This window comes from Hyperolius riggenbachi, chromosome 9, assembly GCF_040937935.1.
Source record: "Hyperolius riggenbachi isolate aHypRig1 chromosome 9, aHypRig1.pri, whole genome shotgun sequence".
Lineage (NCBI taxonomy): Eukaryota > Metazoa > Chordata > Amphibia > Anura > Hyperoliidae > Hyperolius > Hyperolius riggenbachi.
Genome location: NC_090654.1, coordinates 274,344,701 through 274,371,206, shown reverse-complemented (window position 1 = coordinate 274,371,206; position 26,506 = coordinate 274,344,701). Strand labels below are relative to the sequence as shown.

At 47.1% G+C, this 26,506-nt stretch overlaps 1 protein-coding gene across 4 annotated transcripts in view; it reads right to left on the bottom strand.

Moving 5' to 3' along the window:
* Window positions 1–26,506, bottom strand: part of RIN3 (Ras and Rab interactor 3) — a 105,379-nt gene that overhangs the window by 52,962 nt on the left and 25,911 nt on the right. Inside the window, exon 1 of one of the 4 annotated variants that reach the window (XM_068254607.1) lies at window positions 20,493–20,575. The exons of 1 other annotated variant lie outside the window; for it this stretch is intronic. In XM_068254607.1, coding sequence (XP_068110708.1) covers window positions 20,493–20,572 — 80 coding nt within the window. In that variant the 5' untranslated portion in view covers window positions 20,573–20,575. 2 more of the 4 variants (XM_068254610.1, XM_068254609.1) reach the window with 2 other exon arrangements.

Below are 26,506 nucleotides of genomic sequence, written 5' to 3'. Positions count from 1 at the left end.
TGGCGCACAGAGCTCTGCGTCATATAGACAGCAGAGAGGAGGGCTCTGCAGCGATGGTAGAGAGGCGTGGCTGTAGTATGCAAGCAGCTAAGCTGTGTACACAATCTCAAACAAGATCACTCGAAACCATGGTAGGGATTGTTGTGGGTGACTTTCAGGGATAAATGGCTGTACAGACACACCAATGAGCTCTCTGGTGAGCGGAATGTTCGGCTAGCTCCTCCCACTCAGAACAGAAGTTACCCCCCCCCCCCCCCATACAAAAAACTAATGTAAGGAATGTACCTGTGCATGATGAAAACGCTGCCGAGACCCGGGCAGGTTCTGTCACTTCCGGGTCTCGGTGCTTGCTCCCCGCCGCCGGTGACTCACAGTCCACACATGCTGATAGGCGGAGGGCGCGTTCACAGTACGCCCTCCGCACAGGTAAACAGTAGTCAGCTGACCAGCTCAGCTGACAGGGGCGGGGTTAACTGATCTCTAACATTATTGTGCCTTGCTGTGTGATTGGTTGAGTGGAAGGTGGCCGGCCACTGATTGGTAAATGATTGCTATTTAAATGTGCAGAGTGCTTCCAGCCATTGCCCGTGGTAAGCATAGCTTAGACTAGTTCCTGGGTGCAAACTCTGAAACCTGTATTGATTTCCTGGACATTGACCTCGGCTTGTTTTGACTACTCTGTTGTGATCAACCTCTGCTTGATCCCTGGATTACTCTATTGTCTGCCGCCTGGTCCGACCTCTGCTAAGTTACTGGGCTTCCCTTGATCGCTGCCTGGACTGACCTCTGCTGAGTTACTGGAAAAACAAAAAGGGATCCTTGAACACTCAGGTATTAGGGTCTAGTCCAGCAGCAATCCGCAAAACGCCATAGAAAAATAAAAAAAAGCGTTTCAAAATCTGCTAGCATTTTGCGGATCTGCTAGCGGTTTTTGGTGTGCACCAGGCCTTACTGGACATTCCCTGTAAGCACTTGCATTGGATGATAAGCATATCTACTCTCCTTATCAGTCAGTTTACAATGTGCTTACAGTCTTGCATAAACTTGGACGTTTCCTATCAGCTTCCATAATCTTGCATGCAGATTCAAAAAACTGTCAGTTACATCTATTGCTTCCAAGCATTTCTCTGCCTGCAAGTCTGCTGGAACTATTTCAATTAAATAACCATTGTTGTTGCATAATATTGCATGAGGAGATTCATATTTGGATTACTGTACTTGAACTTTGTATGGGATACTGCTGAACTGTGTACGAGGCTCAGTGGTGACCTCTGGTGGTAATCTGGCTTTCTGGCCTCAGCTGCTATACCTTGCACCACCAAGGCCTGGGTGTAACCGAAGTCAGGCAGGTGTTTCCTCACCTCCCGTTCAAGCGAAGACGCGCTACATAGGGTGAAGAAGGTGGTGATAGACTGGGGTATAGCAACTGAAAGAAAGCAGGAGATCCGCCAGGCATTACACTTAATTTATCCAACGATAAATGCATATTATTCACTGTATCATTTTTAGCGAACAATCATTCATATCGAAAGGAAAAATGAACAAATAAAGGCTCCTATTTAATCTATCCACAGCATTAAAAATCCAAGCTTTTTCCAATACATGATATAAACGTTCTGTGTCTTGTCAGACCACACACCAACCATGTATGTAGCTGTACTTGTACAGGACCTTCTCAAAAAAATTAGCATATTATGATAAAGTTCATTATTTTCTGTAATGTACTGATAAACATTAGACTTTCATATATTTTAGATCAGGGGTCTCAAACTCAATTTACCTGGAGGCCGCAGGAGGCAAAGTCAGGATGAGGCTGGGCCGCATAGGGGATTTCACAATCAGCAGCTCCCGCCGAAACCCCCAACCCCCCAAAACCGTCCCTTGCATTGATTTTTATTTCAAAATCAAATTCACACTGAAGCGAACCATTTTGCCTATTTTACCTTTTTACCTTATAGTTCGCTTCAGTGCTCCCATTACAAGTAATCCGCCGTGTCCCCACCGCAAAACGAGGGCTGCAGAGCCCCCCGAATTGCCCAAGGGGCAATCCGCCGGCATTTCCTGGAAGGGGCAGAGCTTTCAGCTTCAGCTCTGCCCCTCCTGACGTCAATCGTGGCGCATCGCCGCCTCTGCCTGCCCCTCTCACTCTTCCTTCACAGAGAGGGGCGGGGAGAGGCGGCGATCCGTGCGGCGATTGACGTCAGGAGGGGCAGAGCTGAAGCTGAAAGCTCTGCCCCTTCCAGGAAATGCCGGCGGATTCCCCCCTGGGCGATTTGGGGGCTTTGCAGCCCTCGTTTAGAGGCGGGGATGCGGCGGATTACTTAGGAGCACTGAAGCGAACTATAAGGAAGCTTTTGCCGGCGAGGGCCACAAAATATTGTATCGAGGGCCGCAAATGGCCCGCGGGCCGCGAGTTTGAGACCCCGGTTTTAGATTCATTACACACAACTGAAGTAGTTCAAGCCTTTTATTGTTTTAATATTGATGCTTTTGGCATACAGCTCATGAAAAACCAAATTTCCTATCTCAAAAAATTAGCATGTTTCATCTGACCAATAAAAGAAAAGTGTTTTTAAAACAAAAAAAAGTCAACCTTCAAATAATTATGTTCAGTTATGCACTCAATACTTGGTCGGGAATCCTTTTGCAGAAAGGACTGCTTTAATGCGGCGTGGCATGGAGGCAATCAGCCTGCGGCACTGCTCAGGTGTTATGGAGGCCCAGGATGCTTCAATAGCGGCCTTAAGCTCATCCAGAGTGTTGGGTCTTGTGTCTCAACTTTCTCTTCACAATATCCCACAGATTCTCTATGGGATTCAGGTCAGGAGAGTTGGCAGGCCAATTGAGCACAGTAATACCATGGTCAGTAAACCATTTACCAGTGGTTTTGGCACTGTGAGCAGGTGCCAGGTCGTGCTGACAAATTAAATCTTCATCTCCATAAAGCTTTTCAGCAGATGGAAACATGAAGTGCTCCAAAATCTCCTGATAGCTAGCTGCATGGACCTTGCTCTTGATAAAACACAGTGGACCAACTCCAGCAGCTGACATGGCACCCCAGACCATCACTGACTGTGGGTACTTGACACTGGACTGATTTTTTGAGATAGGAAATTTGGGTTTTCATGAGCTGTATGCCAAAATAATCAATATTAAAACAATAAAAGGCTTGAACTACTTCAGTTGTGTGTATTTGAACCTAAAATATATGAAAGTCTAATGTTTATCAGTACATTACAGAAAATAATGAACTTTATCACAATATGCTAATTTTTTGAGAAAATCCTGTATTGCTGGGGGTCCTGATTGTACAGAGTTTCGAACTCCATGTATCTATTGTGCTCTCCAATATTTGTTTTGTACAATGTACAGCGCTACAGAAGAGGTTGGCGGTATATACAATAAAAAATGATAATCGCAATGGCTTGTCTCTGTGTCAGAAGGTGCGTCTAATCTGTAGATAGTAAGTATAGTAAAATCTTTACAATCTCCAGCGTTTTGCTACACTTCCTGTTTTGCACTGACCATTGTAGCGGAAGACAATGAAACATGCAACAATTATATCGTGTTACGCTGCAGCACGTGTTGCCACGGCCAGGAGGGAGATAATCGCACATTTAGACACGGATTACCACACGGGAGATGTGCGGCGCTAAAGGACCAATCTGTAGCATGTAAAAATGACACACACCTACCTCGGAGAAGAGGGGTATTTGTGTATCCTGGCTGTACAATCATTTAAAGGAAACCAGAGATGAACGCTTTGGCACAAAACATACCCCCCGATAGATTTTACAAAATAAATACTACACCTGGTATTTTCGCCACTCAGGTGTGCCTTTTTTTTTTTTTTTTTTTTTTTTATTACTATAACTCCATGCAAAACACAGTTCATCAGAAAAGCATATTATTTAGTGGGCTGTGTGCAAAATGAAATCACCATTTCTAAAAAACCTCTTTTGACAAACAAATATAGATTACAGGTCTGTGCAGAGGTCAGCCAATGCCCCAGCATACGTGACAGGATAATACAGAACACACACACAGACACACATGCCTGTGCAGAGGTTAGCCAATGCCCCATTGTACATGACCATAACACATGTATACACACTATAAACAGGATATTTTGCTACTATAGTAAACCGTTTCTGTGGACATTGGAAACTCCCTGCCATAAACAGGTGTGTTTTATAGTCTTAAAATATTCAAAAAAATAAAAAATTTACATAGGAGATTCACATTTTTTCACCTGACAATTGTGGCAGTAGGCATAGGCAGTGGGCAAAAAAAAATTGTGGTAGGCATAGGCAGTGGGCAGAGTTGCGGTAGTTGTGATAGGATAAGGATATGTTGAAGTAAGTTATGGCAGGGATTGGGCAGGCAGAGGGGACAGATAGTGTACACATTGTTTCGGAGGGCAGTAGACAAGGTGAGCATGGGTGGTGCTACATTGGGGCACTGGCCACCCTGGGAATCCTTCTGCGCCCCCCCCCCTCCCTTGGTAGCATACAGTTAACTGTCGCCTACTCCAGCAGCCTACAGTGAACAGGATAGAGTCTATGTAGGCGTTAAGTAAACCAAGGGTCTCATCTATATGCCATAAATACCCCGCAATCCTTGCAAGATCCCTTGTAATTAATGTATCTGGATCAAACTTATAACAATGGCAAATCGAATTGAATCAAATCAAATCCCTATCGGACATGTCGGATTTAATCGGATTGTAAATAGAATCGTAATCGAAGTGCACAAAGAATCGTATCGTGTAGATGGGGCTTTACTCCTTATTGTATGTTCTAACATTACATTGTCAGTCAGCAGGAAGAGAGTCTGAAGAAGGCTTACAAGCTAATAGCTTACTGTTTTTCTTTTAAATTAGCCAATAAAATAGAGCTTGTATTTCACAGACAGGAAGATTTGAATCAGGATAATCCTGATTCAAAACTTCCTGTCTGTAAAATACAGGCTCTAGTCTTCAGCAATGCTTAGCTACTAAGATAAGGAATTACACACAGTGTTTCTGTCTCTCCTGCCTCTCCCCTTGCTTATAGAGCTATGAGACACAGGCTGGTGGCTGGAATGATTTGTCTGTGATCTGTCCACAAAGGAGCAGCTTGCTACTAAGTATGGATCAAAGCATGCCAGCCAACATAGGTAACTTTTCTTTAACTTGTAAACAATTGCTTCACACCAATGGGCATGAGCACGGCGGCAGCCCCAGGCCCGTCTATCGCGAATTGGCGTCAAGTCCTGGGGCGGGGATTTACAAGAGATCGCACGCATCTCCGCTTGAATGACGGTGCTCCACTCAGTCATCAGTCTCCCAGCGGCGATCGCGGCTAGGAGACTGTTAGACGGCGAAACCGCCATCTATTTACTCTGTACATCGCTGCGATCTACGGCAGCGCTGTACTGGGGACAGCCGTGTGACACAGCTGGCCCCCTGGGGGAGACAGGAGCGATCCGCTGTCATAGGCTGGCGGTGGGAGGGAAGGGGGGGGGGGGGATTTTAAAATGATAATAAATTAGCAATATTTATTTAAAAAAAAAAAAAAAAAAAAAAAACATAAAAAGGGGGGGGGGGGGGGGGGGAGTTGCAGAGTTGTACGGCCCTGCAGTGGGCCCATAAAGCTGCAGTGGCCTATTTAGTAAAAAATAAAAGAATAATAATAATAATATGGCCTGTCACTAGGGGGGTGTAAGCCCAGGGTCCTCAAGGGGTTAATAATCGCACCATCATTTGGGCAACCTAGCCTCTGAGTTCTACTGCATTTATAATGTTTTCAATGTGTTCCTATCATTGCTGAACTACTTAGCCTTAAAGCGGAACTGTAGATATAAAATAAACACATTGTTTCACTTACCTGGGGCTTCCCCAAGCCCCCAGCAGCCATCCTGTCCCGCACCGCTCCTCAACGAGCCTCCGTTCTCCCGCCGCCTGCTACTGTCAATTTCGCCGCCTGGCCACACGTATCCTTTCTTCGCGTTCCCCGCTATTGCAGAGGGGAACGGCAAGAAAGGATACGCTTGGCCACAGCCGGTCTCTGGCATCGACTTACAAGTGAAGGTACGGGACCGAGCGGCGGCGGGGGAACGGAGACTCGTGGAGGAGCGGCGCGGGACAGGACAGCTGCTGGGGGCTTGGGGAAGCCCCAGGTAAGTGAAACAATGTATTTCTTTTAGATCTACAGTTCTGCTTTAAAGAGAATCTGAAGTGAAAATAAACTTATGAGATAATGAATTGTATGTGTAGTACAGCTAAGAAACAGAACATTAGTAGCATAGATATGAGTCTAATATTGTTTCCAGTACAGGAAAGAGTTGAACTTCAGTTATATATGCAAAAGAGCAATTTGGTCACTGCTTTCCGGAGCACCAACACATCAAAGAAACAGACAGATTTAAGCTGAGTACACACGTACGATAACGATCGTTCAAAAACGAACGATAACGACAATTGGACCGATAATCGTGCGCTCCAAATTTTCCAACGATCGTTTTTTTGGGACGATAACGACCGTTATCGTTCAATCCGACCGATCCAACCCGGCGGATTTTTTTCGAAAGATAATCGTTCAATCGTTGCAGTGTGTACAAAGATAGTCCGATAACGCATGTTCTTATTGCCTGTCATAACGTCACTTCCGTTTGCGCACGCATTTTTTAATCGTTCGTCGTTCAGTACTTTATACTTATATCGTTCACGTGTGTACACAATCGTTCATTACGAACAATCTTTTCCGTCTAATTTGAATATCGTGTAAACGTCACGAATCGTTCGTAACGAACGATCTTTATCGGACGTGTATACGAACCTTTAGAGAACATTTTTACTCCTGGGAAGTTGAAAGGGTCATTAGCTCGGCTTGTGTTATAGTTTATTATTTGCAATGATACACCACACTCTGTATTTTAAACATGGGCCCCACCGGCCAGCCATCGTGCCCCCAAACAAATTTGGAGCTGGAGCAGCCAGTAGTTAAGGCAGATGGTTAGAGTGGGGTAAAGAATTAGGGGTGAGGGGCAAGAGATTGGTGTACTAGCAAGAGCAGCAGACAACGCAAGAAACAGTGGAAAGTGTCGAGGAACGGGCAAAGTACGGAGGTTAGAATTAAGCTATGTACACATGCTAGATTCAACTTGGCTTGGGCGGCTGATCTAGTAGTAGATCTAGTATCTATCGTGTGCACAGCAGTAGCACAATGTCGGGACATCGCAGAGCAATGCCCAGGTGACCCCTAAGCGCGTCTGCTGCATCTCTTGGAGGGTCTCTAACACTTGCTTATGCAACATAAACTTTACCAGAGTGGCAAAAGTAAAAATAATTAAAAAAAAAAAAAAAAAAAGCAGTCAGGTGACAGAACAACACCAACAGAGAGAAAAAACAAAAACAGATGAAAGCATACAGTATGCCTTATAAACATTTTACGAGACACTATTAAAGTTCAGCTAATAAAAAATTGCAGCTGTTAAATTCTGAAAACTGTTTAATGTAAATGATTAGGAAGTATTACCGTTGGCAGTGTATTTTTTGATTTAAACCTGCATCCTAGTTGTTCTGTAGCTGCACACATAGCCACACAAATGGGGTGTTCTTACTTCCTTTTCAGAGAGTGGGGTTCAGAAACTTCACTTCCTGTGACCGTGAAGTCTACTGTAGATTGGACCAGCATAGTGACTGCCACAAGCTCCACCCATTTCTTCTGCATTAACTGAATATAGATGAGGCGGGCGAAGAACTGTGCAGCTAAAGAAACAAATGTGCAAACTATATGCTCCACCTTTTGCTACTAGCTTCAACCACACGTTCTACAGTAATCCTAGGAAATGTAGTTTGGTCTGTATTCCTCCTACTCAGGACGTCATATCTCATGGACCTGCACTGCAGCTAAATCTACAAGGAGAAGGAAGCAGGCTGCACTGCTGGTAAAGAAAAAGTTTCTATACAACTTATAATCAGTTACCCTATTGCTGTAAGACATAGGGCCATATGCAATTCTCTTTTTCACCTGAGTTTTCTCCCAGGAGATAATTTTTCATCTTTGATTTTAAATAACTTTTTGGTACTTTTTTAGTTGAAAAGTACGTTAAAAGTTGGTGAAAAAGTAATATTAAAATTATTTTGAGCATATTCTTGCCTTCTGGGGGCTTAAAATGGATTTTATTGACGAGTTTAAAAATATCACCTAGGAGAAAAAAACTCAGGTGAAAAAGTGAATTGCATATGGCCCCGGGTAGGAACACACTAGGCAAATTCGCATATGCATTTTCCATAGCACGTAGTAGAAAACGCATATGCAATTCTGCCTAGTGTGTTCCTACCCATAGACTTGTTCGGTTTTGAGTCTCGTAAAGCTACCCAGACCTTACTCAACGGCCACCAGATCAGCCATCAGACTGTGCCCTATTTGATTTAACCTTATCAGTGGGGGATCTTTGACCCGCCCAGCATGAAACCTATTGGAAATGATCCTGTCGCCGCCCCCTCAAGTGTATATGCGTTTGCCCCTGTGTAGTGTTAAAAAAAAAAAAGTCACCTGCCACGCCGACGCAAATCCGGGCCTCCTCTGGAGTCTATCATCACCGTGCGCATCTGTACCACCGCACATGTAGGGACATACTACGTGGATGACCTTCGCGATATTGAATGTCATTACCGCCAAGCATCCAATAGAGCCCTTGTGATCAAGATTTTTGCCAGCATTCCTGATTTAGGGCCCATTACCACTATCGCGAATTCACATGCGTTTTTCGCATGCAAATTCGCATAGCAATACAAGTGAATGGGACTGTTTCCACTTGTCAGGATTTCTTTGCCTTTTTCTGTGCAGAAAAAATTCGCATGGCAGAGCCATCAGAATTCACATACCTCATACCGCTATGCGAATCGCATACAATGTATTTAATAGGAAATTCGCATGCAGTTTGGGTATGCAAATTTTCATGCAAATTCGCATAGAAACAATGGAAAAAAAAAAAAAAAAAATCACACCAGCACTGCCATGGTTAAATTCGCATACATCGTCATCCATGCGAATTCGCATGAAAATTCGCATAGACCCACATGCGAAATTCGCATCCGCATGCGAATTTTTCCCGCGACGATTCCCACCGCACAAGTGGAAATGCAGCCTTAAAGTGAACCTAAAGCGTACAAAAAAAAAACGAGATGAACTCACCTGGGGCTTCCCTCAGCCCTCTGCAGACGATCGGTGCCCTCGCAGCCCCGCTCAGATGCTTCTGCACCCGCTGGCGACGACTTCTGGTTTCGCCGTCACCGGCCGACAGGCAGGGGAACGTGAGTGATTGTTCGCGTTCCCAGCCTGTATATCGCCCCCTATGCTGCTATTGCGACCTCCTGGCCGCAATAGCAGCATAGGGGGCGATATACAGGCTGGGAACGCGAAGAATCCCTCGCGTTCCCATGCCTGTCGGCCGGTGACGGCCAAACCGGAAGTGTTCGCCCCATTCACACGCTCAACAGCGGTCTTTTATGCAGCACAATTGTCAAACAGCTTTTGTTGTGAAACAAGTTGAAAAAAATAAATAAAAAAATAAGTATTTTGCAATTGTTCAAAAAGCTGCAATCCAACAGTTGGATTGACTTCTTATCAGACGTTTGAACAATAGCAAAAGACTTTAGTTGTTTCAACTTGTTTCACAACAAAAGTCGTATGGGGCTTAATAGACAAGTTTGGTAGATAGTTGGACAGATAGTTGGTAGGTGTGTATGAACCTTTAACCTCAACCGTTTTCAGCTCAGAAACTATCAAAAGATCGCTTGGGTAGCCATATTGCAGTACAGATTCTACTCCAAAGGTCAATCGGCCTCGGCCTGTAAACTTGAGTAATCTATGGCTACCCTTAGCCCTGTTCTAAGAACAAGTGTTTTTGTTTTGCTTTACCTTTAAACTCTGGGAAGGGGGTTTGGTTTAAACTTCATGGGACCCTACAGTGTTCCCTTGTCACCCCTTGGTGCCGCCACAAATGCACCTGATCTGGAGGATGAACCCGTTTTGGAGAAAGGGACGGTTAGTAGTTGGGGGCCCCCACAGCTCGGGGCCCCCCTGCAGTCGCAGAAGCTGCTCCTTTCTAGTTACGCCTCAATCTCCCACGCTTGTCCCATTCTATTCTCTACAAGCAGAGGGCCGGGGAGAGAGAAGCTGTGTGTGTGAACAATCCCTTATTTGGACAGCAGGTTATGTGAGCCACACAGACAGACTAATCCAGCCTGTGATTCTCAGTTCCCTGCACAGCCAGACACCTTCACTCCCGTAGCCTCGCAATTCCCCTAACCAAACTGGACCAAAGAGGCGCAAAGGCTAGCTTTACTAAAGACCCTTCTCAGGCCTGTAAAGGCTCATACACACGGGGTACGGCTGTCACCGCAACCACGTGGCACGTGCGTGTTGCGGCGACAGGTCGCCCGTGTGTATGACACGCGCGCCCCGAACCGTCGGAGCTGTCGCCAGGCGATTGACATGTTCGATCACCAGCTACAGCTGTCACCGCAACTTCGCCGGAACTGTCGCTAGTCCCGCGTGTGTAGGCGGGCTAGCGACAGGAGACCTACACGAGTGAATGGAGCATCCGGCCGGGGGATGCTCCATTCACAAACAGCTTCCACCGTGTCTCTGCCTTTCTGGCGAGACGTGTGGACAGCTGTCGCCGGCAGGGAGCCGTCGCTCACTTGTCGCGTGCGCGCATGCAACGGGGGACAATTGTTCCTCGTGTGTATGTAACTTTACATGCAGGCAGTACTTAAAGGGAACCTAAACTGGGAGGGATATGGATGTTTCCTTTTAGGCTGCTTTCACATTAAGACGTTACAGGCGCACGTTGGAGCAGCCTGTAACACAGCCCCACCGCACAGTAATGAAAAATCAGTGGGCTGTTCACAGTGCCCACGTTGAGTTACATTGTAACGCAGCACATCCGTTGAGTGCTGCATGCTGTGCGTTAGACTGTTTGCACATGTTTAGTAGTGTTGGGGAGGAGTGGAGAGCGGCCAAGCACATGGCTAATTAATATTCACTGCACTGTGTGACGTGCAGGGTTTACTTCCTGGAGCTGCCGCTCTATGCGGCGATTGGCCGGGCAGGACCACGTGATGCCGCATGCGTCCAAGAGTACGCATCACGGACGCCAGAGTGAGCTGCACAACGCGGCTCACTCTGACGTCCACATCAGAGAGCAACAGGCGTTGTGTTAGGGGCACGTTATGTGCCCTATAACGTCCCCTAAATGCAACGTCCTGCTGTGTAAGTAGCCTTAAATAATACCAGTTGCCTGGCAGTCCTGCTGATCTCTTTGGCTGCAATAGTGGCTGAATCGCAGACCTGAAACAAGTATGCAGCTAATCCAGTCTGACTTCAGTCAGCGCAACTGATCTGCATGCTTGTTCAGGGGGTATTAAGAGAAACAGGAGCAGCAGGAAAGTCAGGCAACTGGTAATACTTTAAATGGAAAAATCCATGTCCTTCTCAGTTTAGGTTCCCTTTAAAGGGAACCTGAATTTAGTACATTTATTTAAAATAAACATGACGTAGCTGCAAATGAATATTACATACTTAACCTCACCATCAGTTCCTCTCAGAAGAAAATGGTGAGCTTCTGACAATGATCCCTTCCAGTTCTGACAATAAAGGCTCATACACACATCAGACTATAGTCTTTGGAAAATGAAAGATCACAGACCAATCTTACCACCCTTCATGTAGTATGAGAGCCATACTCTACACAGTCTATTCTATGGAGCTGAACTCCACATCAGAAAAAATCTTTGCAAGATGCTGCACACAAACATGCTGTACAGACACAAAAGATCAGTATCTGCAAAAGATCTGTTCCTGCCAAAAATCCATTCCTGCAAATTGCAATGATAGTCTATGAGATCTGCAGATCATCATACACACAGGATTTAACTGACATTCATCTGCAGATCAAATCCACCAGGATGGATTTTCAGATCTGCGGATAATTGCTTGATCTACAGATGAATGTCAGTTAAATCATGTGTGTATGATGATCTGCAGAGCTCATAGACTATCATTGCAATTTGCAGGAACGGATCTTTGGCAGTAACAGATCTTTTGCAGATACTGATCTTTTGTGTCTGTACAGCATCTGTGTGTGCAGCATCTTGCAAAGATTTTTTTCTGATGTGGAGTTCAGCTCCATAGAAAAGACTGTGAAGGTATGGCTCTCATACTACATGAAGGGTGGTAAGATTGGTCTGTGATCTTTCATTTTCAAAAGACTATGGTCTGATGTGTGTATGCACCTTAAGTTGTCAGAACTGAAATCTACCAGTTGCTATCAGTCATATATCAGCAGCTGTCAGTTACAACTGAATGTGCAAGGTAATGTCCATGTTTACCTATGGCTCAAGTGAGTGATATTACAGTTTAACAGTGTGCTGACCAGGAAGCTGTTAGGGGGCAATGGCCATTTTCAAAATAGAGGATTACATTTATCACAGTGGACAAACAGGACGCAGGAGAGGAGAACTAGATTGATGAGTAGACTACACAGGAGGTAGGTATGACATGTTTATTATGACTTCATTTTCAGTTCAGGTTCTCATGAAGGTGGTAAAGCTATACTGCTAGTTATATATGGATTCATGCTGCTGCCAATCAACGGGCCAAAACTTCAGAATATAAACTTTCTAAAGTCCGTCAGAATGTAGTAGTAGTAGTAGTAGTAGTATTATAGCGCTGGCATCTTCCGCAGCGCTGTACAGAGTATAGTTTTGCACTAACTGTCCCTCAGAGGGTCTCACAATCTAATCCCTACCATAGTCATATGTCTGTTGTAATCGAAGGCCAGTTCAGAGGGAAGCCATCTGTAGGTTTTTGGGATGTGGTAAGAAATCTGAGTACCTGGAGGAAACCCACACAGACATGGGGGAAGACATGCAGACGGTACCCTGGCTGGGATTTAAACCAGGGACCCGGTGCTGCAAGTTGAGTGTGCTGCCCACTACGCCACCCCAGAAACACACAGCCACAAATATGAGGTACCCATTAAATGGGGAGAAAATAGGACCGTATAGGACAGTAATGGCTAACCTTGGCACTCCAGCTGTGACAAAACTACAAATCCCATCATGCCTCTGCCTCCTTGAGTTATACTTAGAGCTGTCAGAGTATTGCAATGCCTCATGGGACTTGTAGTTTCACCACAGCTGGAGTGCCAAGGTTAGCAATCACTGGTATAGGATATCCTCCTGTGGATTAAATACCAAGCCTCCAGATCCGATCAAGGCTTCCCCTGTCCTCCTGTCTTGCTGTGTCCCTCCGGACAGCGGGGATGTAAATATTTACCTTCCCAGCTCCAGTGCAGTATCGGCTCTCCACTCGGGGATAGGCAGCAATAGCCGATCGCTGTGGTCCGTTCTACTGCGTCTGCATAGTAGAGCAGACCCAACAGAGATCTGCTATTTCCACCTATCTCTGTGCGGAGAGCTGCAACAGCGCCCCCGCTGGAGCCGGGAAGGTAAATATATCAAGCCTTGTCAGGCTTGTCGGGGGAGGATTCCAGGACGCTTCAGGGGAGCTAACGCTGGATTGCCTGCAGCTACAGGGGAGGGGGAAGCCTCATTGGGACCCTGAGGCTTCCCCCTCCCGAGGTGAGTACCCCCCAGGGGATTTGTTTTTGTTACAGAGTCTCTAATCAATTAAGGAAACATTTTATCTCAGACACAGTGTAGCTTCTGATTATTTCCCCACATAATCACCTGCTGTATTAAAGCATCCCGTACATCCTATAGTTTTACAAAGTTTTCAGTCACTTTGTTGTCGTGGCATCACACCCCTCACCTACGGGTTGGAGGAATTGAGGTAGGAGGGGCTTCATGTTAATGCTGCTGAACAACAGATGAACTTGCGTTCTGCAGTCATGTGACAAGTGGTGCAGTGAGAGAAAAGATTAGCCTGATTAGCAATTTACATTATACAAATCTTTTTGTATAATGTAAATTGCTAATCAGGCTAACCTTTTCTCTCCCTGCACCACTTATTTTTATATGCAAACTACCAAAATTTAAGAAGTGAAAGAACATGCGTGCCACAGAAAGAATACCTTTGCGTGGCAGATAAAAGCTGTAACTTTCTGGACGACACTCCTAGTTTGTTTAGAACAGCCTTAGGTCTGGTACCCCCTAGGAAATCGCTGCAGCACTCTTAAAGCGAGCAAACACTGTGTGCAGCAATTCCTGGGCCAATTGCAATTGTGTTTGCCTCAGATTTGAAGCTTTACAGTACAGCGCTTGCGATTAGCGCAGTTTCTTTTTTAAATAAACTTTATTATACTTACCTCGTTTCTTGGTGTCCGGCTTCCGTCCGTAGCCTCACCACCAATGGAAAAGGTCATAGGTGCTACTCTAGGACCAATCAGAGCAGCACTTGTGACCTCTTCTGCTACAGGACGGGGCTACAGACAGAAGCCGGACAGGACACACTGTAAGTATAATTATTTAAAAATCAAAACGCTCAGCCCCCAAATCACTGCAAAACGCTTTTCAAAGCGATTTTTGCAGCACTTCTATACTTAGCATTGAGCGCAAACGCGCCCAAAATGCTGCATGTCTTGAGGATTCCCCATTAAAAACATTGGTAAAGCATTTGCCGAAGGCGATTGTCAGTAATCCAAAAATGCTGCATAAAAAAAAAAAAAAAAAAAAAAAAAAAAAAAATCGCTCAAGTGGGCTCCAGCACTTAGTATGGTTGTTATAAATATAGTACACTTTATTTTTTCTTTTTGACAGTTTGGTGGCAAAAACAAACAAAATAAAAAGGAATTGGACACAAAGTTGCCCTGGTGAAAGGATTTAGCCACACAAGAGCCAATCACAGGACATCACCACACATGTATACAGGAGGAAAGGGTAGCTTGTGCTGGGATTCTGCCCACGTATTTGGAGAGTCTGGGAAGGAGGCGGGAATATTCAGAGGGCTTCTACAGGTAGCTGTGTCTCTCAGGTCAGGAAACAAGCCTGTGACAGTCTCTAGATACTGTCAGCAGCCAGATACAGGCAGCTGTGCAGCGGAAGAGACCGACACGAGAACTCTGCATTCAGTGGAAGGTGTGAAACCACATCACCTACATACAGAGCTATATTTATCTCCTGTATAAAAGGGTTCAGACCTCAAGCATGCTGACACTCCATTCTGATAGATGCACACAGACAGGAGTACAACTACACAAGCGGGTCAGGTGCTGCAGCGGGGCAATATAAACACCGGCACATGGAAAGACTGGAGCCGGAATAAAGGTGTTCCATAAATGTTCAGAAAATGTATTAATGAACTAGTATCTATATATAGTTCCAACATCTTCCACAGCACTGTACAGAGTGTATGGTCTTATCACTTAAAGAGGAACTTCAGCCTAAACAAACATACTGTCATTAAGTTACATTAATTATGTTAATTAAAATAGATAGGGAATATAATCTCTTACCCACCCTGTTTTAAAAGAACAGGCACATGTTTGTGATTTCATGAAGGCAGCCATCTTTTTGGTTAAAAGGAGGTGACAGGGAGCATGAGACACAGTTCCAACTGTCCTGTGTGCTGATCACCCCTCCCAGTTGCTAGGCAACGTGAACAACAACATAGGAAATCCCCATCATGCTTTGCACAGCATCAGGGAAAAAAAGCCCAGGCAGTTTTCTTTGATGGGTGGAGCTTACCTAAAAATGCAGCTAAAAATGATGCTTTGATAAGAAAAACAAAGTTCTTATGCTGTGAAACTGTTAAACAAACACCAAGCCTTTTCAGTTCTGCTGAGTAGATTTTTAGTCCGGAGGTTCACTTTAAGAGTCCCTCAGAGGGGCTCACAATCTAATCCCTACCATAGTCACATGTGTATGTATGTATCATGTAGTGTATGTATTGTAGTCTGGTGCCAATTTAGGGGGAAGCCAATTACTGGTAACTTATCTGTATGTTTTTGGGATGTGGGAGGAAACCGGAGTGCCCGGAGGAATCCCACGCAGACACGGGGAGAACATACAAGCTCCATGCAGATAGTGCTCTAGCTGGGATTCGAACCGGGGACCCATCGCTGCAAGGCGAGAGAGCTAACCACTAAGCCACCGTGCTGCACCTGCTAACCGTGGGTAATCCCCAGAACATACATTTCTGTATACAGCTTCTAATTCTAGTCATGATGTATTTACAAGCAGCAATGTGACTCAGTGGATAGCACTCTCGCCTCGCAGCGCAGGAGTCCTAGGCTAAAATCTCACTCTAAACCCTACCTGCATGGAGTTTGTATGTTCTCCCTGCGTTTGAGTTTTCTCCAGGCATTCCGGTTTGCTCCCACAACCCAAAACGTACTGACAATTTAAAGCATGGTGAGAGGGATATGGAAACTGCCATATTTATTTCCTTTTAAACAATGCAGATTGCCTGGTTGTCTTGCTGATCCTCTGCCTCCAATACTTTTAGCCATAGCCCCTGAACAAGCATGCATATGAAAGGTTTGAAGTCTTACTGGATTTGCCTCATGCAGGTTTCTGGTGTACAATTCAGACACTGATTAGCATCCCTATTACTTGATTACTAGATAAAAATAAAGAATTGTTGTTTGATTTTATGCCCGACAGTTACTCTTTAACAGGAAATAAATATGGCAGCCTCCATATCCTGCTCACTTCAGGTGTCCTGTAATTGGTTCATAGCTCAGTACAGTAGAATCCCTTTACAGTAAACTCTGAGGGACCAGGAAAGGTAGTTTACTAGATCAGAAGTTTATGGCATCAGGAATTGGTGGTACAGGCGGGCCCTGACTTAGGAACGGCCGACTTATAAACGATCCGTCGATACGAACAGCATGGATTCTGTTTCCATGGGAACAACTCAAAAAACATTTTTTCACATTGACTTGTAGTTTGAGAAAATTGATATAAAATTCAAAGAAAAAATGGCTTTTAAACTTTTAGGGCAGAGGTGACACAGAAGGGGACACTGGAGGCACAAGAGGTACAGGCGACAGATGGCACAATGTTCCGACTTAAAGTGAACCTCCGGACTAAAAATCGACTCCGCAGCACTGAAAAGGCTTTGTGTTTCTTTAACAGTTTCACAGCATCAGAACTTTGTTTCTCTTATACAAGTCTCTTTTTTAGCTGCACAGAAGAAAACTGCCCGGGCTTTTTTCACCTGATGCTGTGCAAAGCAGGATGGGATTTCTGATTTGTTTTTTTTTACATTTTGAATTTGACATTTGAAGCCTAGCATGTGCAGCTGGGAGGGCTGATCAGGACACAGGATAGTTGGAACTGTGTCTCCTGCTCCCTGTCACCTCCTTTCAACCAAAAAGATGGCTGCCCCCATGACAAAGATGGTAGCCCCCATGAATCACAAAAATGTGCCTGTTTTTTTAAAACATGGTGGGTAAGAGATTATATTACCTATCTATTCTAATTAACATAACTAATGTAACTTGACAGTATGTTTGTTTAGGCTGGAGTTCCCCTTTAAGAACAGATTTAGGTTAAGAACGAACCTACAGTCCCCATCTCGTTCGCTAACCGGGGACTACCTGTATATTTTTGCAGCCCCATTTGCTGTGATCTGAGGACCGAGTTTACAATATTCATTTATTATATCAGAGTTTACTATAACGAGATTCTACTGTATCTCTCTCTCTCTCCTCTTATTTCCCAACCACCCTCTAATCCTCAGGACACATATGCCCCAGAAAAACAGCGGTCCATTCTGTCCATATTTACCAACCATTCCAGATGACACTGTGCAAAGTTCAGCATCTTATAAGAGCTTGCAAACTGAAAAAGAAAAATCACTAGGGTGTGCTTGACAAATCAGGTTCACCCCAGACCAGCCTACAGCTTTCTATGAACAGCTGAAAAAATTCAGACTCCGCCCTGTTTTCTCGTATACAAAGCCCCTCATACAAGTTATATGGCACCTTGCTGCTAAGCAAAAAAAAAAAAAAACAAAACTTAAGAGCAAGTCTGGTCGTTTTAAGCGCCCAATCGATTTGGGGACAGCCATACGCCGCAGCCGAATTGCAATAAAATCCTCGTAATTCGGGTGCCGGCAATAGCACTAGAACAATCTAAATAAATTATGAGCCCTTATTCAAAAAAATAACAGTAATATACCTCATGACATCTCAAAAAAGCCCTACCGTAACTATTTATGTACAAAAAAAAAAAAAAAAGCTGTTACTTTTTTTTTTCTTTTTTACACGAGTGTTTTGTGCGTGGGAAGAAGGGGTGAATGGGTAGAGGAGATGTATATTTTTATGCAATATCACTTTTATCCCCATTATCTTGTGGATTTAGAACACTTCCAATTAAAATAAGGGAGGTTGATTGTGTTGATTTTCATTTCAGGCTGCTTTTACAACCAGCCATTGCGTTTGCAGTAGTAATGCTCGTAGTCAACCAACTTCACTACGCTGGAACTACGCGTAGTTTCCCGCAAACTATGGCTATGAAATCAGAAACTTCGCTACGTTTGCATTTCGTAGACTACGCATTAGAATACGGAAGATTTGCGTACTGCAAAGCGTAGTGTATGCGGACGCTTATGCCCTTATGCGGAAAAATTTCCGCAATAATCCGTTAACTATGCGCATGGGTGAACTAATATATGCGTACATTCCACTTTCCAATGTGGAATTGTATACGTATAGAAGGGCAATCATTTCTGCACATGCGCAATGATCCGTATAGACGCAGTTACCGCACGCGTAGTTGACTTCGCCATACAGACGTCAATTACGTGTAGCGGGCGAAGCTTCGCATAGCAGTACTACGACTACGCGGAAATACGTCCGCGTAGTTTTTAAACTTAGTCTATGTACTACGATGCGTAGTTGCGGACTACGGCGCATAGAATTGCACTGGCGTAGTTTATGAGCAATCCTGGTTTGCAGAGCGATACTCCGCCCCATCGCAATGCAAATAAAACATCATTCATATGACCCTGCAGCAGAGTGCGCCGAGCGGGTCATACGCATAGTGCTGGGCAGGAAGGACGTCACTGGGATTCCTTGGTATCCCTGTCACTGACAACGCCACCAACTTTAAAGCATACCTTAGCTTTCCTGGATTTTCCAAATGGGGGGGGGGGGGGGGAGAAATAGAGCAGGCATGTGCTGCAAGTCGTCCTGATGCCCATTGCACCCCCCGTTGTTCTCCATTCCCGGCAATTATCTTGTAAAGGCTGCGTCAAGCTACTTCTGGATCGGCCAGGGTCGGGAAGCAGTGCGCAGGCGCCACACGTCATTGGTGGCGTGCCCGTGGCCTGGAGTGCTGTGCGAATGCACAATACGTAGTCACGGCACTGCGAACCGGCCCGGAAGTAGCTTTGGTTGGCCTTTACAAAATAACATCAGGGGACAGAGAAGAGGGGGGGGGGGGGATTTAGGAAAGCTGAGGTCTCCTTATCCATTTACACCCCCCCCCCCCCTCCTTTACACACACACACACACACGGGAGTACAGATTGTCCCCTGCCGACAAATGACTTCAGTTACATGTCTAAGATACAAATTATTATTATTGTTGTTGTTAGATGTTACAGTATTGTATAAAGTGTTAAGTAGTTTAGAACATTTAAAAATACATTCAAAACAACAACAAAAACAAACAGTTTATACTGTAAGTCCACAGCTGTGGCACAGGAATGGGCAGCTGTGGGTGGTTAGGAGGAGAAGAAAGAGGCATTGGGAAGCTGGCAGTGAGGAGGAATATAAGATTATACAGGAAACATATACAAAGGAGAATTGTATTGGAGAACGCCTGCAGGACCCAAAGGTGCCACTAAACCGCATTCTGCACACCGCTGCAGGCTGGTGCTAGTGTCTTAAAGGGAACCTAGACAGACGGATATGGATGTTTCCGTTTTAAATAATACCAGTTGCCTGACTCTCCTGCTGATCCTGTGTCGCTAATACTTTTAGCCACAGCCCCTGAACAAGCATGCAGATCAGGTGCTCTGACTGAAGTCAGACTGGATTAGCTGCATGCTGGTTTCAGGTCTGTGATTCAGCCACTACTACAGCTAAAGAGATCTGCAGGGCTGTCAGGCAACTGGTATTGTTTAAAAGGAAAAAAGCCATATCCCTCTCAGTTAAGGTTCCCTTAAAGTGAGAGGGATACGGAGGCTGTCTTTTAAGCAATAATAGTTGCTTGACTGTCCTGCTGATCCTCTGCCTGTAATACTTTTAGCCACAGACCCTGAATAAGCATGCAGCAGCTCACGTGTTTCTGACAAGGACTGACAAGATTAGCTGCATGCTTGTTTCTGTTGTCATACAGACACCACTACAGCCAAATTGACCAGCAGGACTGCCAGGCAACTGGTATTGTTTAACAGGAAATCAATATGGCAGCCTCCATATCCCTCTCACCTGGGGTTCACTTGAAGCCAGTACTGGCTGTACAGACGCTGGAGGAGGGATCAGCAGGAGCCGGGGCAGCACTGGTGGTGGCCAGGTGTACGGTACCTTCTGAGGACCCTGACGGGCGGTGTGAAGGTGCGGCTGGAAGCAGCTCTTCTCCTCGGTGGCTTTTTCTTCTCCTCCATGGAGGCGGCAGCAGTGTGTGTGTATGTCAGGGCGAGGAAGGAGAAGACAAGCTGAGATGTGTTGAGTCAGGGTGGAGTGGGTGTGTGAGAACATTCCGACACTACTACTGAATTCCACACTTATCACTCTGCATGCGAGTTCTCAATCTGTGCAACACCTGCAAGCCAAACATGGCTCCTGCTGAGGCCTGATCCATGGGGGCACCTGCTACATACACCATTATCAATGTGTGCTACACCTGCACGCCAAGCACTGCTCCTGCTGAGGCCTGATCCATGGGGACACCTGCTACATACATCACTATCAATGTGTGCAACACCTGCACGCCAAACACGGCTCCTGCTGAGGTCTGATCCATGGGGGCACTGGCTACATACATCATTATCAATGTGTGCAACACCTGCATGCCAAACACGGCTCCTGCTGAGGCCTGATCCATGGGGGCACCTGCTACATACATCACTATCAATGTGTGCTACACCTGCACGCCAAGCACTGCTCCTGCTGAGGCCTGATCCATGGGGGCACCTGCTACATACATCACTATCAATGTGTGCTACACCTGCACGCCAAACACGGCTCCTGCTGAGGACTGATCCATGGGGGCACTGCTACATACATCATTATCAATGTGTGCAACACCTGCATGCCAAACACGGCTCCTGCTGAGGCCTGATCCATGGGGGCACCTGCTACATACATCACTATCAATGTGTGCTACACCTGCACGCCAAACACGGCTCCTGCTGAGGCCTGATCCATGGGGGCACCGGCTACATACATCACTATCAATGTGTGCTACACCTGCACGCCAAACACGGCTCCTGCTGAGGCCTGATCCATGGGGGCACTGCTACATACATCATTATCAATGTGTGCAACACCTGCATGCCAAACACGGCTCCTGCTGAGGCTTGATCCATGGGGGCACCTGCTACATACACCATCATTATCAATGTGTGCTACACCTGCATGCCAAACAGCTCCTGCTGAGGACTGATCCATGGGGGCACCGGCTACATACATCATTATCAATGTGTGCTACACCTGCACGCCAAACACGGCTCCTGCTGAGGACTGATCCATGGGGGCACTGCTACATACATCATTATCAATGTGTGCAACACCTGCATGCCAAACACGGCTCCTGCTGAGGCCTGATCCATGGGGGCACCTGCTACATACATCACTATCAATGTGTGCTACACCTGCACGCCAAACACGGCTCCTGCTGAGGCCTGATCCATGGGGGCACCGGCTACATACATCACTATCAATGTGTGCTACACCTGCACGCCAAACACGGCTCCTGCTGAGGCCTGATCCATGGGGGCACTGCTACATACATCATTATCAATGTGTGCAACACCTGCATGCCAAACACGGCTCCTGCTGAGGCTTGATCCATGGGGGCACCTGCTACATACACCATCATTATCAATGTGTGCTACACCTGCATGCCAAACAGCTCCTGCTGAGGACTGATCCGCGGGGCAGCTGCTACATACATCATTATCAATGTGTGCTACACCTGCACGCCAAACACGGCTCCTGCTGAGGCCTGATCCATGGGGGCAGCTGCTACATAGATCATTATCAACGTGTGTGCTACACCTGCATGTCAAGCACGGCTCCTGCTGAGGCCTGATCCATGGGGGCACCTGCTACATACATCACTATCAATGTGTGCAACACCTGCACGCCAAACACGGCTCCTGCTGAGGCCTGATCCATGTAGGCACCTGCTACATACATTATTATTAATGTGTGCTACACCTGCACGCCAAACACGGCTCCTGCTGAGGACTGATCCATGGGGGCACTGCTACATACATCATTATCAATGTGTGCAACACCTGCATGCCAAACACGGCTCCTGCTGAGGCCTGATCCATGGGGGCACCTGCTACATACATCATTATCAATGTGTGCTACACCTGCACGCCAAACATGGCTCCTGCTGAGGACTGATCCATGGGGGCACTGCTACATACATCATTATCAATGTGTGCAACACCTGCATGCCAAACACGGCTCCTGCTGAGGCCTGATCCATGGGGGCACCTGCTACATATATCACTATCAATGTGTGCTACACCTGCACGCCAAACACGGCTCCTGCTGAGGCCTGATCCATGGGGGCACCGGCTACATACCTCATTATCAATGTGTGCTACACCTGCACACCAAACACGGCTCCTGCTGAGGCCTGATCCATGGGGGCACCTGCTACATACATCACTATCAATGTGTGCAACACCTGCACGCCAAACACGGCTCCTGCTGAGGCCTGCTCCATGTAGGCACCTGCTACATACATTATTATCAATGTGTGCTACACCTGCACGCCAAACACGGCTCCTGCTGAGGCCTGATCCATGGAGGCACCTGCTACATAACACCATTAATGTGTGCTACGCCTGCACGCCAAACACGGCTCCTGCTGAGGCCTGATCCATGGAGGCACCTGCTACATAACACCATTAATGTGTGCTACGCCTGCACGCCAAACACGGCTCCTGCTGAGGCCTGATCCATGGGGGCACCTTCTACATACATCATTATCAATGTGTGCTACACCTGCACGCCAAACTCGGCTCCTGCTGAGGACTGATCCATGGGGGCACAGCTACATACATCATTATCAATGTGTGCAACACCTGCATGCCAAACACTGCTCCTGCTGAGGCCTGATCCATGGGGGCAGCTGCTACATACATCATTATCAACGTGTGTGCTACACCTGCACGCCAAACACGGCTCCTGCTGAGGCCTGATCCATTGGGCAGCTGCTACATACATCATTATCAATGTGTGCTACACCTGCATGCCAAACACGGCTCCTGCTGAGGCCTGATCCATGGGGGCACCTGCTACATACATCACTATCAATGTGTGCTACACCTGCATGCCAAACACGGCTCCTGCTGAGGCCTGATCCATGGGGGCACCTGCTACATACATCACTATCAATGTGTGCTACACCTGCACGCCAAACACGGCTCCTGCTGAGGCCTGATCCATGGAGGCACCTGCTACATACATCATTATCAATGTGTGCAACACCTGCAAGTCAAACACGGCTCCTGCTGAGGCCTGATCCATGGGGGCACCTGCTACATACATCACTATCAATGTGTGCAACACCTGCATGCCAAACACGGCTCCTGCTGAGGCCTGATCCATGGGGGCACTGCTACATACATCATTATCAATGTGTGCAACACCTGCATGCCAAACACGGCTCCTGCTGAGGCCTGATCCATGGGGGCACCTGCTACATACATCATTATCAGTGTGTGCAACACCTGCACGCCAAGCACGGCTCCTGCTGAGGCCTGATCCATGGGGGCACCTGCTACATACATCATTATCAATGTGTGCGACACCTGCACGCCAAGCACGGCTCCTGCTGAGGCCTGATCCATGGGGGCACCTGCTACATACATCATTATCAGTGTGCAACACCTGCAAGCCAAACACGGCTCCTGCTGAGGCCTGATCCATGGGGACAGCTGCTACATCCATCATTATCAGTGTGCAACACCTGCACGCTAAACACGGCTCCTGCTGAGGCCTGATCCATGGGGGCACCTGCTACATACATCATTATCAGTGTGTGCAACACCTGCACGCCAAACACGGCTTCTGCTGAGGCCTGATCCATGGGGGCACCTGCTACATACATCATTATCAGTGTGTGCAACACCTGCACACCAAGCACGGCTCCTGCTGAGGTCTGATACATGGGGGCACCTGCTACATACATCATTATCAATGTGTGCAACACCTGCAAGCCAAACACGGCTCCTGCTGAGGCCTGATCCATGGGGGCACCTGCTACATACATTATTATCAATGTGTGCAACACCTGCACGCCAAACACGGCTCCTGCTGAGGCCTGATCCATGGGGGCACCTGCTACATACATCATTATCAGTGTGCAACACCTGCACGCTAAACACGGCTCCTGCTGAGGCCTGATCCAGGGAGGCACCTGCTACATACATCATTATCAATGTGTGCTACACCTGCACGCCAAACACTGCTCCTGCTGAGGCCTGATCCATGGAGGCAGCTGCTACATACATCATTATCAATGTGTGCTACACCTGCACGCCAAGCACGGCTCCTGCTGAGGCCTGATCCATGGGGGCAGCTGCTACATACATCATTATCAATGTGTGCAACACCTACACACCAAACACTGCTCCTGCTGAGGCCTGATCCATGGGGGCAGCTGCTACATACATCATTATCAATGTGTGCTACACCTGCACGCCAAACACTGCTCCTGCTGAGGCCTGATCCATGGGGGCAGCTGCTACATGCATCATTATCAATGTGTGCTACACCTGCACGCCAAACACGGCTCCTGCTGAGGCCTGATCCATGGCGGCACCTGCTACATACATCATTATCAGTGTGCAACACCTGCACGCTAAACACGGCTCCTGCTGAGGCCTGATCCATGGGGGCACCTGCTACATACATCATTATCAGTGTGTGCAACACCTGCACGCCAAACACGGCTTCTGCTGAGGCCTGATCCATGGGGGCACCTGCTACATACATAGTTATCAATGTGTGCTACACCTGCACACCAAGCACTGCTCCTGCTGAGGCCTGATACATGGGGGCACCTGCTACATACATCATTATCAATGTGTGCAACACCTGCAAGCCAAACACGGCTCCTGCTGAGGCCTGATCCATGGGGGCACCTGCTACATACATTATTATCAATGTGTGCTACACCTGCACACCAAGCACGGCTCCTGCTGAGGCCTGATCCATGGGGGCACCTGCTACATACATTATTATCAATGTGTGCAACACCTGCAAGCCAAACACGGCTCCTGCTGAGGCCTGATCCATGGGGGCACCTGCTACATCCATCATTATCAATGTGCGCTACACCTGCACACCAAGCACTGCTCTGCTGAGGCCTAATACATGGGGGCACCTGCTACATACATCACTATCAATGTGTGCTACACCTGCACGCCAAACACGGCTCCTGCTGAGGCCTGATCCATGGGGGCAGCTGCTACATACATCATTATCAATGTGTGCAACACCTGCACGCCAAACACGGCTCCTGCTGAGGCCTGATCCATGGGGGCACCTGCTACATACATCATTATCAGTGTGCAACACCTGCAAGCCAAACACGGCTCCTGCTGAGGCCTGATCCATGGGGGCAGCTGCTACATACACCATTATCAATGTGTGCTACACCTGCATGCCAAGCACGGCTCCTGCTGAGGCCTGATCCATGGGGGCAGCTGCTACATACACCATTATCAATGTGCGCTACACCTGCACACCAAGCACTGCTCCTGCTGAGGCCTGATCCATGGGGCACCTGCTACATACATCATCAATGTGTGCTACACCTGCACGCCAAGCACGGCTCCTGCTGAGGCCTGATCCATGGGGGCACCTGCTACATACATCATTATCAATGTGTGCAACACTTGCACGCCAAACACGGCTCCTGCTGAGGCTTGATCCATGGGGGCACCTGCTACATACATCGTTATCAGTGTGTGCAACACCTGCACGCCAAGCATGGCTCCTGCTGAGGCCTGATCCATGGGGGCACCTGCTACATGCATCATTATCAATGTGCGCTACACCTGCACGCCAAACACGGCTCCTGCTGAGGCCTGATCCATGGGGGCACCTGCATCATTATCAATGTGCGCTACACCTGCATGCCAAGCACGGCTCCTGCTGAGGCCTGATCCATGGGGGCAGCTGCTACATACACCATTATCAATGTGCGCTACACCTGCACACCAAGCACTGCTCCTGCTGAGGCCTGATCCATGGGGCACCTGCTACATACATCATCAATGTGTGCTACACCTGCACGCCAAGCACGGCTCCTGCTGAGGCCTGATCCATGGGGGCACCTGCTACATACA